At 46.2% G+C, this 17,733-nt stretch overlaps 1 protein-coding gene across 4 annotated transcripts in view; it reads left to right on the forward strand.

Moving 5' to 3' along the window:
- LOC124998743 (kelch-like protein 29) overlaps positions 1-17,733 on the forward strand; it is a 227,690-nt gene that overhangs the window by 177,508 nt on the left and 32,449 nt on the right. For all 4 annotated transcript variants that reach the window (XM_047573244.1, XM_047573245.1, XM_047573246.1 and 1 more), the window contains 2 exons: positions 9,634-9,816; positions 13,817-13,997. In XM_047573244.1, the coding sequence (XP_047429200.1) occupies positions 9,634-9,816; positions 13,817-13,997 (364 nt within the window). The remainder of the gene's footprint in view (positions 1-9,633; positions 9,817-13,816; positions 13,998-17,733) is intronic.

Genomic DNA, 17,733 nt, shown 5'->3' on the forward strand with positions numbered 1-17,733 from the left:
AACATGAGGCAAGCCTATTAAAGCCTGTTTTTTGTGGTGGTCTGATTTGGCTAGGTTTCAGCAGAGCAGTGTGGTTTGCAAGCACAATAAAAAAAAAAAAAAACAGGCTATACCAAGGCGTCTGAGTGCCTGTGGGCGTGACATTCATCTACTCATTCACACCTCAGCCAGCCAGCAGCTCCTCGGAGAACCGGCGTAACGTGCAGCCGCTCTAAAGAAAAGGGAGTACAGGATTCACACCTTGTAAGGAGAACATAAAAGATCGCCAGATGACTTTCCGCTGAAGTCTGCCACCTACTGCTTTTGGCTCTGGTCCGATTAACAATCTGCCTCAGTGATCCCCCCTTCTCGTTTCCTCAACTGCTCCTCAACAGCAGTCGGTGACAGTTTTTTTTCGGAATAATTGAATTTATTTGTCATCTTTCTGTCTGGCTGCACACCCTCAACGCTAACCGTTAAGCAAGGCGGTGGTGGCGGGGAAGCTGTCAGCAGTTTGGAAAGACAATTATAAGCTTTTTTTTTTTTTTTTTTCTCATGTCAGGACTGTGTTGATTATTGTCCTGTTCTGTGTAATTATTCAGCCTGGTTTGTCTTTTAGAGCCAATGCAGCGTGAGATTACTCTGTTTCACCTCTCATACTGGAAAAAGCAGGATGCAGGAGAATGTGCCAGAAATGTCTTAATCGCTCTGTGTGAAGAGTGCCCTTCAGCGGATCCTCTTCCGATTTTATTTCTGGAGTCGGAGATGGTATTTGAGAGAGGGAGGGAGGGAGGGGGGGGGGGGGAGAAACAGAACAAGCGAGCTCAACGGAGTGCAAGTCGGATGCAGCAATTCACTGGAGAATTGAGAGTATGCGTTTTTGATATTCCTTCGGCTTACCAGCGAAATCTCGAGCAAACACATCAATCTTGGCTCATAAATGTAACATGGTGGCAGTAAATCCAGATTAGTAACCTCTGGTCTGCAGCCAAAATTAAGATTCTTTCCACTTGACCTTTTGACTAGTGACTACTGTCAGCCTGAGCTACTGGGAAGGAGGGAAAGGGAGCCGGAGACAGGTGAGCGATTGCCTCGGCTGCTGCCAAAAAACTTGACTCATTCTGTTCCTGAGCCGCGGTTCGTGCTCGGGCCCAAAGTGAACAGCGTTTACAGGAACATGGATCAGCCTCGGCATCGTTCATGCCACATCTGGCACTTTGACCTGCTGTACCTGCTTCGAGGCTGGAAGGCTGCTTCAGCCTCATCCAATATTCAACAGCGATGCCTGCTCTAAGCCGTGACATCGCATGTGCTGATGGTACGGATTTGGCCGGCGGGATCGTGGGCGCCTGTGCGCCCGCATCAAATCATGATGTATGAGATTTAACCACTACAAGTTGTAAAGGGTTAGTTCTTCCTGCAGGAACAGTGGTGCGGTGGTTAGCGCTGGTGCCTCACAGCAAGAAAGTCTGGGTTCAGAGTCTTTCTGTGTGGAGTTTATGTTCTCCCTGTGTCTGTGTGGGTTCTCTTCGTGTGCTCTGTCCTTAGGGTCAAGCAGAGCCAAGTCAGAGCCACATCATTAGATTAGCGTAAAGCGTGCTCACGTGGATGTAGGTCAGGTGTAGGTGTGGGATTCTTTTCGGCCAGTTCTCTGTTCTGGTCCCCGTAGGGGAAGTTAGCTTGGAAGCTGGTCCGGTCACAGCCAGCAGCAGCAGCCACCTCTCTTTGTGCTTGTTGGAGCACCGGTTTTGTGTGAGAGTCCTCCTCAGTGCTGCCTGTTTTTATCACCTATAATTCTTTCCTTTCTTTTTGATGCGACCTGCTGGTTGTAGTTTTAAAAATGGCGGTTCGTAGCTTTCGCTGTTCCTTGCTTTGGTCTGTAGCTCCGCTCGGTGATGACGCGCCATCGGTGCTTAGCTCTGGCACCTCGTTAGCCCAGCTCGAAGTTAGCACTTGCTGCTTGCTTCAGACCTGTATCGAACCATGGAACCGATTTGGAACCGGTTTGACGGGTGCTCAGGTGGTGGAAAAGAACCAGTGCTAAGTCAGGCACTGATTCCAAAACAGCTGTGGTGGAAAAGGGGCAACTACTAAGTTACGTGGATTGTCTTTTATTGGGGACTCGGTTTGAAAATAAAAATTCAGTAACAATCCTCCCCAAAGAAATAAAATCAGTCAAATCTGCATGGCCAGACCTGGTAAGTGAGACATTTGAGTGAACCGAGCCTTTAAACATGGTTTGAGGATGCGTATTGATTTGAAAAAGGGTTTAATTTCCAAGTACGCTAATCAGTCAGTCAGTCACCAGAGCCCACATTTCATTTGCTGACAGATATAAAATGATTCACCCTCTACCTCTTTTGGACACTGACATGATTTGGCAGCCTTTGGCACCGTGATCCTCACCATAGCAAATTAACACCCTGGGAAAGAAATCATGGGATTAGCAAAAAAAAAAAAAAAAGAAAGAAAAAAGAAAAAGCTAAAAAGAGAGAATAGAGGAGAGGCTGAGATAAGAGGAAATGGTTATGGACCGGCGGTGTGAGATGTAAGTGGCTCTGAGCCCTACGAAGGAGACAGACTGCTGGTCTCACTGTGGCCGTGGCAACCATTGAATAAAACGATTTGTAGTTTTTTTTAACCTTTTATACAATGTAGCATATTTTTACACACAGACACACACATGCACACGCACACACACACATATATATGTATGTTTGTATATATATATATATATATATATATATATGCCACTGTAGTTAACATGAGATTATTCCTTCTTTATTTATGAATTTATTTTTGTCACGCTACATGGTTGTTTGTCATTGTCATCTGTGCTGTCCTGTGATTTATTTGCTCAGTGTCTCTATGAAACCAGATAGATTTGATAGAGAACAGTAATAAAGACTAATGAAAAACAAATAAAAATAGAGCCGAAACTGTCATAATCTCATTGTATGAGCAATTATTTGAGCTGTTGTGTAGTGTAGCCATGCATATTTCTCAGTTTAAATGTAAACATTAAGAGGTATGCAGCAAATATTAAGAATCAGAGAAGATGTTTAGAAGTGGCGGTTATATTAATACATAAACAAATCTTTAACGCTTGAATCCTCGAGCTGAACAGAGAGACCGGGGGTCACTGACCGGATCACTAGCTTTTGGCAATAGCTCCCCTCACTGGTGACTGAAAGAGCTAAGTCTACTCGCCTACAATTGCAATTACAGTATATCCAAAGGGCAGTGAAACCCACACACAGTTATAATGCAATAACTTCACATAGGCTGTTGCTGAGATATTAACCTTATTTCAATCAGGAGAGATTTCTTTGCGAGTGAGGGGTAAAGATTTCATCTAATAATGAGCGCAGTAAGGGAAATATGATAGGCTTTAGACCCAGCTGTGATCGCATTACAGCGGGACGGGGCGAGGCCGCGCTTAGTATAGAAAAACCAACCTAGGTCTAGACACTGCTGCTGCTGCTGCTGCCGGTGATTGGAAGAGGAGCGTGCTGGGATGAGGAGAGGACCGGGTGGGCAACTGAAGTGGCAGCTGACGGCAGCAGAGGAGAGCGCGTTTAAAGTCTGACGGCGATGGAATGATCAGCTGATCAATGACCGCTGACCGCGCTGGAAACCCGTCGTAATCATCTGATTACGCGAGCGTGAAAAGCGCGTGAGCGTGAAAAGGAAGAGAGGATAAAGATAGCCTCATTGATTGAACTGGGGTTGCGCTGAGCTTCATAAAACATATTTGAAAAAGCCTCGTTCTGCGCTCCCACTGTCAGAATCAGCGGCGCACAAACAATCCCGACTGAACCGAAAGGCCTTTGAAAGCAGCGTGTGACCTGTCACCCTCTGATGTGACGGTTTATTTTAAAGACAGAACATCAAACTAGGGGGAAACGGTTTGAATCAGCAGGTAGTTTATTACTGTAGCTTCTCCCTCTACTGTACAAAATATAAAAGGGAACACCGCGTGAGGGGACTCGTGGCGCATTCGTTGTGTTTTTGCAGTTTGTAGATTGCGTTGCCGTCAGAAGCAGCAGCGGCAGCAGCAGCTACAGCAGGGTTCAGGTTTACAAATCAAGCTGGTATTAAAGCAATCACACCTCAAGGTCCCTTTAGTTGCGGTTACGGTGCTGTCACTCACATTATCATATTCATCTTGCGGATGTGGGGAAAATTGTAGACGTTAAAATTCTTTAAAGCGCTTAATGGAAAATTTGAGCTCTCGTCCTTGGAGGCTCTGGAGCCGCTATTTGTTGGGACGGAGCTGTTTTGTATAGTGCAAGGCTTTTATCAGCAAGGACACCTGACGTTGAGCGGACAACTCTTGGCCGGCGAGCGCGTTGGTTCGGCTGCAAAGGATCGCTGGTTAAAGCGAGGCCGCGAGAGGATGCAGCACTCGGGCAGAGGGTTCACGGGCTGAAAGAGCAGCGAGCGGTGGAGGAAGATGAAGCGGAGAGTACACCGCGACGAGAGCAAAGACTCCCGGGGCTTGACGGAGAAAGACTTGAAGTGAGAGAAGGCAAGAGAGAGGTATAGATGGCAGAATCTCCTGTAGTTCCGGAGAGGAGAGTGGGAGACTGGGAGGGGAAGTGTTAGCCGTGGGCCAGAAAAGAAGGGGAATAAGGAAGGAATGGTCGCAGCATGAGGCGGAGAGCGAGGAGGCCAAGGAAAAGGTGAGATAAGACCCAACTGTGGCAGCAGGGGAGAGGAAGCGACAGAATCGCTCCTTCCCGTCTTCATCTTTCCATCAGCCTCAGCTCCTCCCGGTTGTGACTGTACATCCACGTGTCCGCAGTGAGAATCCGCTCGCTCCAGCGTGAGGTAAAGCGAGGGCGGCATGCTCCTGTCACAGACAGGTTTCATTTAGTCGAATTGGTTGGAAGCAATACGCTGTCAGGGTGTGTTTTTGTGTATGTGTGTATTCGCATCACACGCTCCGTGGGTGGGCATCAGCTTCAATTTGCAGTCCCGCTTTTTCACATGCTAGTCCATCCCTCAGAACACATCTTTTCATTTTTCTTTTTTTTTTTTTTTTCGCCGCACGGTAGCGGGCTCAGAACGACTGAGACCTCCTTGTGAAGGAATTAATGCCGCACTCCAGATGTTTTCCATCGCGGCCCCTGTCATATTCGTTGGCGCGCTGCTCGCTGCTCTAATTTTACCTTGAGAGGCAGCTGGATTTTCTTGAGATTTGTGAGATTATGAGATCACACGGCATTACACGTTCGCCAGGCTCCGAGCTTCGCGTTCGCGGTTGATCCACCGCGGCGCGGGCTGCTCCGAGTCCTGTGAGGAACCACTGGCAGCCACGGTGCGCGCGCGATGCCCAGCGATGGCGGCTGCCGTCGATGGCGGTGGGAAGAGCAGGTCGTCCACAAATCAGAGGTTTAGCGCTTCAGTCCCCCTTGAGCACGAGCACCGACCGCTTATTTGCTGCGAGTGCTCGGCATTATAGTGCGAACGTGTGCATTTGTGTGGAGAGGTGGGTAGCTACACGGATCAGGCATAACATTATGACCACCACCATCCTAATATTGTGTGGGCCTCCGTGGTGCCTAAAAAACAGCTGTGACTCATCAGAGAACGGACACGGGCCTTCTGAGGGTGTCCTTTGGTGTCTTGATCATGTGTGGATCACCCCCCAGATACTTGATCAGTTTGGGATCTAGTGAATTTGAAAGTAGAGTAAACCTTATGCTGTCTTTCATGTTTTTTGAGTTGCTTTAAAACAATTCTGATTCCGTTTTTGTGCATGCGGCTGTGTCAGGCTGCATCCTGCTGGGGGTGACTGCTGACTCCATTGCCATTGCTTTGGGGAGGAGGTGCCTGGTCTGGTCTAAGTGGGCAGTACATGTCTAAGCAACATCCACTCGAATGCCAACTCCAAAGAAATTCCCAGCAAAACATTGAGTTGTCACAAGATGGTCGATGTTATTTACTGCTCCCGTCATAATGTTGTGGCTGATCGGTATATGTCCTTGGGACTGTAAAGCACAAGAGGTAGAACACCAAAACATAAATAAGGACTATTTACCATGTAAAGACCATCCACTATCTAAGTATTGACAGTGCCTTTCCAAACAGCTTCCCGTTTCAAGGACGACCTCCTGCGTAGTTCTGTGTAACAAACCCTCTGCTTCATCAGCGTAGATCTTATTTTTCTTCAACCGGAGCAATATCAGCCGTTAACCTCAGCTACGCAAAAGCGCACACCGCCGACCAAGCTGAAGTTGAGAAAATGCACTTGGTTGAAGTCCTAAAAGGATGTAGCGTTTGGGTGAAAAGCGCATGCATCAGTGAGAGACGATGAAATGGAGAGTATATCAGAAGCAGAGCAAAGACTCCTGGGGTTTGGGAGAGAGAGCGGGAGAGAGAAGGTGAAATCTCCTGTAGGTTGAGAGAGAGAGAGGAAGAGTGAGTGAGTAAAAGTGTTCTACATCACTGAATTTCACTTAAACCTCCAAAACAAAGCTTTGTTCCAGGGCTATGACCAGCCAGCTTCTGTCAGCGCTACCGAGGTTTTGCTTCAAATGTCTGATCTTCGGTGTTGTAGTGTTAAATCTACGAGGGCCGGCCAAGAAATGTATGCACCGTCTGTGAAGTTTTCTTTATTTTTTTTTTCCCACTGATAAAGAACTGTGCTGCTCAACGCTTGGGCCAAATTGATTTTTCTCTTGGTACGTAGGAAGGTTAAAAATATGCCAACAGTATATGAAAAGGTCAGTAACAATCAAGGGAAGGAGACGTTTTCTCCCCAAACTGCCATGGGTATTAACTCTGTCAGGAAAAAAAAAAAAAAAAGAGCTGTCAAGAATTGGTTATCCCTTCATCCCCAACCGCTCATCTCCCTCCTTCGATCCTCCATCCTTTCATTCCCCTACCTAACTCCCGTCAAACCTCAGACTGACTGACAGCCGTCCCTGTGAGGCTTCATTGTCTGAGAAAAACTCGCACATATGCACACAGTGTGCCCACGCAACCATCTGATCCAACCCCCCCCCCCACCACCACCTCTCCGTCAGCGGTGCCGCTCTCGTGTTTTGTTGCGTTCTGACAGGCCGGCGTTGGGCCATGTTGGTGCGTGGTTGCGTTCGGGGCTTCAGGGGTCAGAGCCTCGGCGCCCAGATGTGGACTCTCCCTGACGTGTCCGTCCAAGCGGAAAGAACAGAGAGCAGCCCCGAACATGTGCGCTAGGTGATAATAAAAACCTGCGGGCGCACAGACACGCACCTTTTCGTCGTGTTGCCGCGGCATATGGAGCTGCTTAAGCTGGCCTAATTAGCTAACGTGGTGGTGGAAAAGAAGTCGTACGTAGAAAAACAGCCCGCGATTAAAGAGTACGTCGAGCCTGCGCTGGCTGGAAATGTAGCACATCTTCCTAAATGTTTGGAGATGTAAAAAAAAAAAAAAAAAAAAAAGGAGACGTTTAATATTTCTCCCTGGACGCTGAGCCTCTACAGAAGGGCCGCGTATTAACAGCAGAGCATTGATTGATGTGCTCACAGAAGGAGAATCCCCAGTTTGGCTCAGAGACAGACACAGAAAGTTTGCCAAGTTAATTGAGGCAGTCAATATCAACAAAGTGAAATGGCTTATAAGATGAAAGAAAACGGAGATGAAAAGGGATGAGGAATTCGGTCCAATAAAGGCACAGAATAGAGCCGTGCTCTTAAAATCCAATAAAGTTGAAAAATGGCGCGTGATAAAGGGAAATGGTGTACAAACATGCACGGCAATAGAGGCGAACTAATCATGAAATGGAACAATAGCGGAACAAAGTCAGTGTAATTAATGTGTGTGTAGGTACGTTTGGAGGCTCATGAGAGGGAAGACAAAGAGCCTGTTTTCTTTCTTTTTTTTCTTTCTTTTTTTTTCTTTTTTGTCGAGCTACTGTAGCTGCGACTGTCCTATAAAGCCACAGTTCCATTTATTAACTGAATATCCAAGGTCTGTTGGAGGTCCTCAAGGCTGTCGGAGGCTCGGAGTCCGGGGTCACGATGCCACGGAGCTGTGAAAACGAACCCGCGACGGGAACAAGTTCAAGCCGAAATCTCTTTCAGCGGGCGGCGACTTCCCCCACCTTCCGCATTTTGTCTCCATCGTCCCTTTTTTTAGCTCGGTGCACCAGACCTCCATCTTCTCGGCGACACTGTCACAACTTCTCCTTGAGCCGTCGCTTTTCCCCCTCCTGTCCTACACAGGGGGAACACGTTTTTAGAATCTCGCCGAGGAATAAAAGCCGGCCAGCGTTAAGCTGTCCACTAAGTCTAAGCTGTGTGTCCACGATATGTCTGAGGCAGTGCTTACTGCTCTGACTGTTTGCTCAGCTTGAGCAAAGCCCATTGTAATTTTTCTATCTTTCTCCTCTTTTACCCTTGTTCGTCTTCCTGGAGACAGACTTTCTGTTTTTACCAGCTTTGAAAAACAAAAAGAGAAGCTTAAGGAAAAGAGAAAAAGAAAAAAAAAAGGAGGGGAGGGGATCGTTTTAACAGGAAGAAGCAGAAGGGAAAGACAGACGCCTGTGTATGTTCCCTGTCAGGAGAGGGTATGTGTGAAAGAGTATCGATCCAAGCAGGTGAACCAGTGGTTAGCTTTGGTTTGGAGTGTATGAAGATTAGCTTTCCCTCCCGGTCCCATCTCAACCCCCTTTTTCCTTCCTTCTCTCATCCCCTTCTTTATTTCTCTCTTTTTTTTGTCCTCACACCGTCTCCACCGCTCCTTATCGTCTTCCTCTTCCTTTCCTGGCTCGCCTCCCTCCCTCCGCCCGCCTTCCCCACCCGCCTGCCTGCCGCTTACAAACACACAGCTCATTTCTGTCTGTCGGCCCGTCGCCTTGCCTCGCCCGCTCACTGGAGCCTGCCGCCGCTGAAGACGGAGAGGACCTGAGACACGCGCGTGGCAGCCTGCCAACCTGTTTGTGTGTTTTGGATCACTGGCGTCTTTATCCCCCCAGCTCTGTTTGTGTGCGTGCGTACGTGCACGCGCCGTCGAGGTGCGCGCGCGCCCCGAACGCGGTTTCCGAGTATCTTCTCAATCAGCCGAGTTCCACCTTCACATACAAATGCACACAAATTGATTCGCTCATTGATTTTGCGATTCTCCTATGCCATGCCCAAACTGTGTGTGCTTAGCTAGGAGTGAGTGGACGAGTGAATCGTAGGGAGGAGGGCTTTCAGGGCTGGGCGGCGACCAGACAAACTGCAGCCCCATCAGTCTTGGTAATAGAGTTATACTTTCCTGTTTAGGAAAGTATAACTCAGTAGTTGCTTGTGACCAAGAGGAAACTTTTCCACTCTGCATTTTGTTTTGAATTTTCCCACAAACTTATTGACTCAGAAAGAGCCAAGGCCTGCTGAATCCAAAACAGCTAAACAGTTTATCTTTGTCCGGGTGTGTGTTAGTTGATGAATGGTGAAAAGATCCCATATATAAATGCCATAATCGTCAGACACCATGCCACGACACGATGCCCGCTGGTTACGGCAGCACTAAACTGCCTCAAAGAGCCCTTGATTCCATCTTGGCCCTGATTTACCGGTGGAGACATTTTCTGATGGCCTGTTTTCTCCCGTCTCTCCCCTTCCTTTGTCCACCCCCGCAACCCCCGCTCCTCTGTCCTCCTCTCGCTCCTTTGTGTTCTAGGTGTAGCCGAGGTGATAGTTCTGGTGGGGGGGCGTCAGGCTATTGGGATGAACCAGCGTTCCTTGACAGCGGTCACCTGTTTTAACCCACAGAACAGTAAGTGGTACCCGCTGGCCAGCCTGCCCTTCTACGACCGGGAGTTCTTCAGCGTAATCTCGGCGGGAGACAACATCTACTTGTCAGGTGAGCTCAATTGTCCACTCCGCCACTACAAGTGTCCAAGACAGTCAGAGGCATAGAGCAGGAGTACTATCAGTTTGTCACACGGTTGTCTTTGAAGGTTATGAAAGTACAGCATCATAACATTGGTTTGAATATACACTTCACTGACCAACTGAATGCTGTTTGAAATGGTGTCTCTATCTCTAAAAGGAAAAACATTTAGAGTTTACAGGTGTTTACCGACAGCAAAACCAGGAGTGGATCAACTTCATTTCCCATGTTTATATGTATACAGGGACAAGGAATTAGCTTTCTGCATTTTGCTCATCCAGGTAAACACAACTGGACCAGTGGACAGGCGTGTAACACGCCTGGGGGGTAATTTGGTCGGGGGTTAGGTGCTAGCAAAGGCATGGGAGCTAAACCAGAGTGACCTTAGGACTTTTCTAGAGCACTGCGGGACATAGACGCTGTAATTTACGCACTAGCTTATGCCTGTGTGAGCCATTTATGTTTGTGTGCTCGCCAGTCTGACTGGCCCATGTAAAAATGCCAATTTTTGTTTGTACTTTCTGCTTCACTTTCCACTTCCTGCCTTAAACAATGAAAGTGCAATTGAAACTTTCTCCAAAAGTTCACCGAACTTTCACCCAAGATGAGTCGCACAAATGTTTGTATCTCTGAACCTCCTCAGGTAATGTTGGCTCTATGTACCGTATTTTCTGGACTATAGAGCGCACCTCAATATAAGCCACACCCACAAAGTTTTTCAAAAAAAAATGGAAATATACATATATAAGCCGCACCGGGCTATAAGCCGCTGATATCTACTGAACTGATTAGTTTAACTGAACATAACTGAACTGATGAGTTTCCGAACGGTGCCTGTAACATAAAAGTAAAAGTGCTGATCAAACAAAACAGAAAAGTTATTGGTTTTATCATCCTCCTCCTGCCCACTGAAACCACTGAAGTCGTCTTCTTCAGTGTCGGAGTTGAACAGCCTCAGAAGAGCTTCGTCACATACCTTTTCTGTGTCTGTGTCAATGTTGCTCTCCGTGTCGCTGTCATCCCGGGGTAAAGCTGGCTGAAAATGATGCTTTTCGCATGCGGCCAGTTTTTGTGAAGAATTTATCACAAAAAAAAAATAAAAAATCCACAGAAAAGCCGCATCTTTGCATAAGCCGCATGGTTCAAAGTGTGGGAAAAAAGTAGCGGCGTATAGTCCAGAAAATACGGTATTTCATCTTTATTGATCCAATACAATCAACTGGACGATTCCGAAGGTGGAGAAGTATTCGGATGCTAAAGCAGAAACACACTACTAACGACTAATTACAGCTCTTGCGTCAAATTGACGCATTTAAAACTGTTATAGTTTTAAATTGCTGTTCTATCCACTATGCCACTCATATATCCTCTATCAGTCTGCTGACTTACTAGTCTGCTGATTGTAGACTTTAAACATTTGTCATTAGTCTGGTAGTATAGTATTAGTAGTCAGTATTATAACATGAAGCTATAATATGGCGGCACAGAAGATTCTGAGCCTTTCTGGTTTGCGTGTTCTCCATGTGTCTGCGTAGGTTTTCTCCAGCTTCCCTCCAACCTCCAAAGACATGCTCACTAGGCTGATTGGTGACATTAAAGTGACCCTAGGTGTAAGTGTGAATGGTTGTGATGTCTTCAGCATTAGTCTACAATGTAGAAAATAATAAATAGTAACGAAAAAAGTACAGAATAAGAACCTGTCTCAAAAGTTTTGACTGCTACTGAACAGTACTTGTACTTGGTCTAAAAGTGATATTGGTAGTGTACATCAAAAGTTTCTAGCATGCTTGTCAGTGCGTTGGTTGGTCATTCCACCCACAACTTGGTTTCTTTGAAACATCTGCAATATCTCACCAAGTATTGCTTGGCTTGGCTTGTCAACACACTGAGGCTCGGGTGATTTTTTTTCACCAGGTCAGATTCCAGTTGAGGCAGTGTTAAGATTTTCAACCAGCTACTTGCAGATGCACTATACGGTCGTCAGCTTCTGCTGTACTTGCCTTTGCTAATTACTAAAGAATAATATGCGAAAACAAATCTGCACCGACAAGACCTCATTAACGGTGTCACTGCGAGCTTGTTAGCATCATTTAAAGATGCAGTTTACGGCTTCACGGGGCAGATATCGTAGCTCTTAGCCTGAGTCAACAATTCCCCTTCATTTCTGTTCTGGCAAACAAAATAAATTGCGATAAAAACCCAGGCATCGGAGAGCCTAGTGGAATCTATTTGGAGGTATGTAGTCGAACTGAATAAAAGGAAAAGGAGGCAACAGCTACAAATGAAATTTGAGTATCTCTTATACGATCTGTTAAGGCGTATAAAGAAGTAGTCCCATCTAGTTTAGTTTCTGAGATTTTTTCTTGAAAAAAGCAGTTATCCAAACAACAGAGATCATATGATACAAATCAAAAGTTCCAACACTGCTACTTAATGGACCTTGAGGTGAGATTATTTCGCCGTTACACCTGGTTTTTGTTTGTTTCTTCCTTGACAGGATCTGCCGTGGTGTAAACAGCGGTTCGAGATAACGCAAGAAAAACAAGCCGCTCCAGTTTTCTTTTTGTTAAAGCTGTGGTTATTAATGTTGGTCTTGACAAAGGTCTCCGTGCTTGACATTTATGAATTCTGATTGAGGACGCTTTCCCATCTGTGGCCGCCGTGGCTCGGCAAAGTGAAAACGACCCAGGTCACTGCTCACTTCTTGTGACCTTTATAAAAACAGTTAAAGAGCCTCACAAAGGGATGGCAATCTCAAAGTTTACTCATATGTCGCTTCAAATGCTTCGCACAGACAAACACAGCTGTCGGCTTTAATGTAGATTCTATTCACAAGACTCTTGTTTGTGTGGAAGGTCTCTCCTGTTTACTTTCTGTAGAGTTGTTTTTTTTTTTTTTTCTATTATATCAACTTTTTTTTTCTCTCTCTGGCTTCACAGTTGCTGCAGTGTTCTGTAGTTTATTTTGTTCAACAGTGGCACACTGTGCACTCTGTGACTCCCTCCATAAGACACCTTTAAGTTGCTCCTCCAGAGGTAGACTGAATTTCTCCCTCCACGGTCCATTTGTGCGGGAATCTTGCACGGTACTCAGACCTTCACACTGCACCGTGGAAATGCAACAGGATTTGTCCTGCGTGTACCTTTCCTCTCCCTCTTTTCATATAAATGTAAATTTGTGTTTGGGCATTGGAACAGGTCTGCATGTGTCCGCCGGGAGCCAGACAGCCAGCGGGGAAATCAGGGTTGTTCTATGTAGCCAATCAACAGGCTCCGGTCTGTAACCTTCCTCACACTCTGAACAGGGTCACTGAGTCACAGCTGGTGTTACATGTCAAACTGCACCGCTAACAGGGCTGCCTCGGAGAGAGCCGAAACTAGCGCGGCTCTCCCGGCCGACTGGTTGACTTGTCAACGCAGCAGCGAGCGACTTTCAGTCGGTTCAGGCCTGCCACTCATCTTATTTTTATTTAGTTTCCCATCACGCGCCGCTGAGGTTTTCTACATAAACAGCAATTACCCTGCTACAGACTGTATGAAAACGCTGTATCCCTTCCTGACCTGAACATTTGCAGCTGCTAAGGGACTAAATTGAACTCCTAATCCCCGCGTGCTTTGTATTTAATGTGACATGACTCAGAACTTTCTGTACGTCTGAGTGGATGTAATGACTGAGAGGTGGGAAGCGAGATTGCGCAGTCTGCCTCCGACAATGTGCTAAGACTCTTAATGGGTGTTTTAGAGCATAAATGCGAAGGAGCTCCTGGCAGCAGGAAAGACGGAAAACAATATAAATTTGTCATTAGCACTAACAGTCAGGTCATTGAATTTCTAGCCTTTACAACCAACTAGACGGTAGATTGTGAGTCTGGGTTCGACCAATCAGCGGTGCTCTCCACATCAGCTCTGGTTGAAGTTTTTCGAAAGGTGCCATGATTAACCTGCTTATCCCTCGTTCTTGTATCTTTCAGGAGGCACAGAGTCAGGTGTGATGGTGGCTGACGTGTGGTGCTACATGTCCCTGTTGGACAACTGGAACCTGGTGTCCCGGATGACCGTGGCCCGCTGCAGACACAACAGCCTGGTGTATGACGGCAAACTGTACACCATCGGGGGACTGGGCGTATCAGGGAACCTGGACCACGTGGAGAGGTAAAAGTCGCTCGAGCGACGCGGCCGCTTGCCTCCGAAAAACAACCGGTGAAACACCTCCAGCGGTTCCGAGCTGGTGACTGCACAATCGCGAATCCGGCTCCGACCTCTCGCCGCCATATCTGAGCGCGCGAGCGAGCGCACGATCCCGCGAAAGTAGGTGGCTGCTGAGCAGCGCAAGTTGGAGCAAATAAATATTCACCGTGCGCAGCGAAACGTGGCAGATGGTGCGGCGTGCAGTAGCACGGCGCAGCATATTGCAAAAGTGGTTGGACAGGTTTGTTAGCATTTTCTGAGAGAGCAAAAGGTGCAGAGGAATGATTCTGAGCTGGAGCGTATTAAATGGTCACAGCTGCGAGAGTTGTTGCGGGGAGCGCCAGAGCGCCTCTTTGCGTGTTTGCGAGGGGCGCATGAGAGAGGGGATTTGCTTTCAGAGATCAGAGTGGTGCACTGTGTCTGATTCTATCCATTTCAGCTTCAGCACATCACCACTACTTCATTTTAAGGTCGTACACTGTGGGTTTTTTTTATTTTTAGCTGTCTCTTCTTATTTTTCCCGTGTTTGCCGAAAACTCCTCAGCACAAAACCAGACGCAGACAGTGTTCTCACAGACGGTAATGAATTCCTTGAGGGATTAAATGTGAACACGGATAGCCCAGATTTAATAGTTTGATTCATATTACTTGACTTTTTAATGGTGCTCCTTATTCCTTATTTTTCCCTCTAACCTGGGCTGATGAGTGTGCTTGAGCGGGGAGAGGGGGCTACCTCCCCTGCACAGCAGAGCAAGATTAACCAAAGCAATCAAAAGAACATTACTGAGTATATTAGAGCAGGCCGCTGCCGCTCATTACCTAGCGGCTCAATTGATCTCCAAAGCTGTTCGCAATGCACAACAGTCCTCCAAATGAAACAGCCTAATTTGATATTTCCCCATAATGCTGCCATACAGTGTCGTTATGACAGGGGGTAGATGGAATATTTGCCCCATAATGGAAACGCATTTGATTCCTCTGTCTCTGAGCTGCTTAATTTGAGAGCTGCCGATGCATCTAGGGCATTCCCGGCTCCAAAGAAATCAGTATTTTACACTGTGGTGTGTTTGTATGCGTTTCTCCGCCTCTGCCCTCGTGTGCAATCACGACGCTTCTCCGAGGCCCCTCGGCAACTGGACTCAATTATCAGCGCCGTAAAACTTTAACCTACTTTGCCTCTCTCCAAGAACCACCAGCGCGCCGCCGTTCTGCATCGGCAGCGCTGGCACTAACGCTGCGCTGTGGAAACGGGCGGCGCGGGGAGAAATAAACCCGCGCAACCAAACAATGCCGAGGAACCTGTGATCGTTGGGAGGAAAGCGCCCGGCGCTCAGGCTGAGGCGAGCCGCTTGCAACGCGGGTCAGGGTTGTTTTCACCGGCCTTATCATGTAAAAGCTAACGGGTCTCTGAAGCTATTCGGGCAAACCTTCTGAGCAGTCAACAGGCCTGTTCCTAAGCAACCCGGGCTTTTATTTTGTCTTTTCCAGAAAACCACTACATGTGTAGCCAAAATTGAGTCAGAAGGTCTAAACATTAACTATTCGGGCAATAGAATGATAGAATAAAACTATGGATGCTTTTAAAGGGGGCGCTGATAAAAAATGTATGAACGATATTCCTATAACTGGTATATCTGCTGATATATTGAAATGACTTAATGTATTTCAGTATATATTTATGACAATGATTACCGTGCACCATTCGTGGCTCAGACTTTCATCTAAAATGTGTTTTTTGTGTTATCTACCATTTTTCCGACTAAATGAGTTGACCTGCTGCGAAAGCCTTCAGCTACAACTTTGCTGAAATCTTGATTAACCGAGCGACTGACGTGCATCCATGAACACCGGAACATCTCGCTGTAATTAACACAAAGAAGGTGTCGGCTGTTATACATTATAAAGGTTGTTAATATTTTGCTTCCTGCTGATACAAGTCACATCCCTGGAATTTGTGTTAGATTTTCAATTAGAGGCACGTGCTTGTAGCGAGCTCAGTGATATCCAGAGACGCCATACGGGCCACTCTTTCATGGGAAAACCCTTTTGCAATATTTGTATCTTCACATCACTTTAAAAAGAAAAAAAATGTTTAAAGCTACTCGAGCTGCCCAAAAACCTCTGAGCATCATTTGCCTTTATTGAAATATTAAGTGAAATGCAGAAAATGAATCAGTGAGTCTTGAAGTCAGCCAATTAATCCCACTTATTAACTGAAAGCCTCCATCTAAATAATATGAAGCACCGTTTTATTCTTACACAAGAAAAAACTGAATCCTACAGCAGTAAAAAAAAAAAACTCCTCTTTTGTTTCAGTACAGTGCTAAAGTTAGGGCCTCTGAGATAAATTTTGCAGCGTAGTTAACATTTAGTCTTGTGTAGCCAGACTCTTTTCATATCAGAGTGTGAGTCTGGTAACACGTCATGTGGATTTTACAATAAAGAGAAAAAAATTACCTCTGCACACAATCGGATGGTCCTACAACCGATCAGAGGCATTTAGTTTTAAATGAAATCAGATCAGCAGGGCTCAGCTGACACGTATGACTGTGCTGCTGTTACTAGACCTTTTCTTGAGCAACACAGTTCCCAAGAGTGCAACTGTAAACCAGCTGCACTCCGCACACTTTTGTGGGCAGGGGAAGTTTGGAGCTAGGAGCTAGAAATGTGTGTGAACACGGCAATCGCACTCTGAGCTGGGCCCGGTTAGAGTGCCCGATCTCAGCCTGATTGCAATCGCTTTCCAGAGCGGTTCGATTGTGGTGTGAACACGCGTTGCCCACGAGCGCGGTCGCCCTGTAATTATATAGCCACGTACTTTGCCTGATGCATTTTTGGGAAAGTGTGCATCTGACAGAGGTGTCTGGCTGCAGCAATTTTTTCAGTTTGTATTTTACACACGTAGCCTTGATGCTCGATCAGACTAAACACGTTTTGCAGGACAGTGGTACTTGAAGCACCGTTCTTCTGCCACGCTCGCTGCTGATGCTCCATTTTTGATTTCCTGATTTTGTGATCCATCACAAAACTGTCTGAACTTAGGGTTTAGGATGTTTCCACAGAACGTTTGAGTCTTGTGTCGATTGCATGTGAACCATTGTTACAATATTCTATCAGTGACCTATATGAGAATGACACATATTTGTGAAAGCACCCTTCTCTCACACTGTGTTGCCCTTTGCTAAGCTGTAATTGCCATACAGTCTCTTTTTTCATTTACACTATATCAGATGCCGGTAAGGCTTATGTATCTATTTGGTAACAAACACCCCACTTAATGTATGTTAAAGCTAATGGATTTGGAAATAATTGATTTCAAGATAAGATAATTCAACAATTTGAAGGAAACAGTGTGAGGGCGTTTTTTTTTGTTTGTTTGTTTTTGTTATTTTTTTATTTTTTTTGCAGCTTAATGCTGAAAGCATGTTTGTTTTGCTGAGCAGGAATGAGCAATTTCAAAGATTAAGGAGGATTTGTGAACAACAGGCAGCTGGTCTGTCAAATCAGCTCAAAAGACAGGTGCTATAAATCACAGACAATCTCAACAGCTTGGTGAAGGGCTTGACAGATTAGCAACAGCAATTTTGCACGAGTCAAAAGCAGGGGTTTAATTCCCCCGAAACAGATTTTTGTATCGGGGTACAGGCCAAAAGCTCCATTACAAAGATAACTCTTCTGAACTTTCAAACCCGGCACCAAA

The sequence above is a fragment of the Mugil cephalus genome, chromosome 21 (genome assembly GCF_022458985.1).
Source record: "Mugil cephalus isolate CIBA_MC_2020 chromosome 21, CIBA_Mcephalus_1.1, whole genome shotgun sequence".
Taxonomy (NCBI): Eukaryota; Metazoa; Chordata; class Actinopteri; order Mugiliformes; family Mugilidae; genus Mugil; species Mugil cephalus.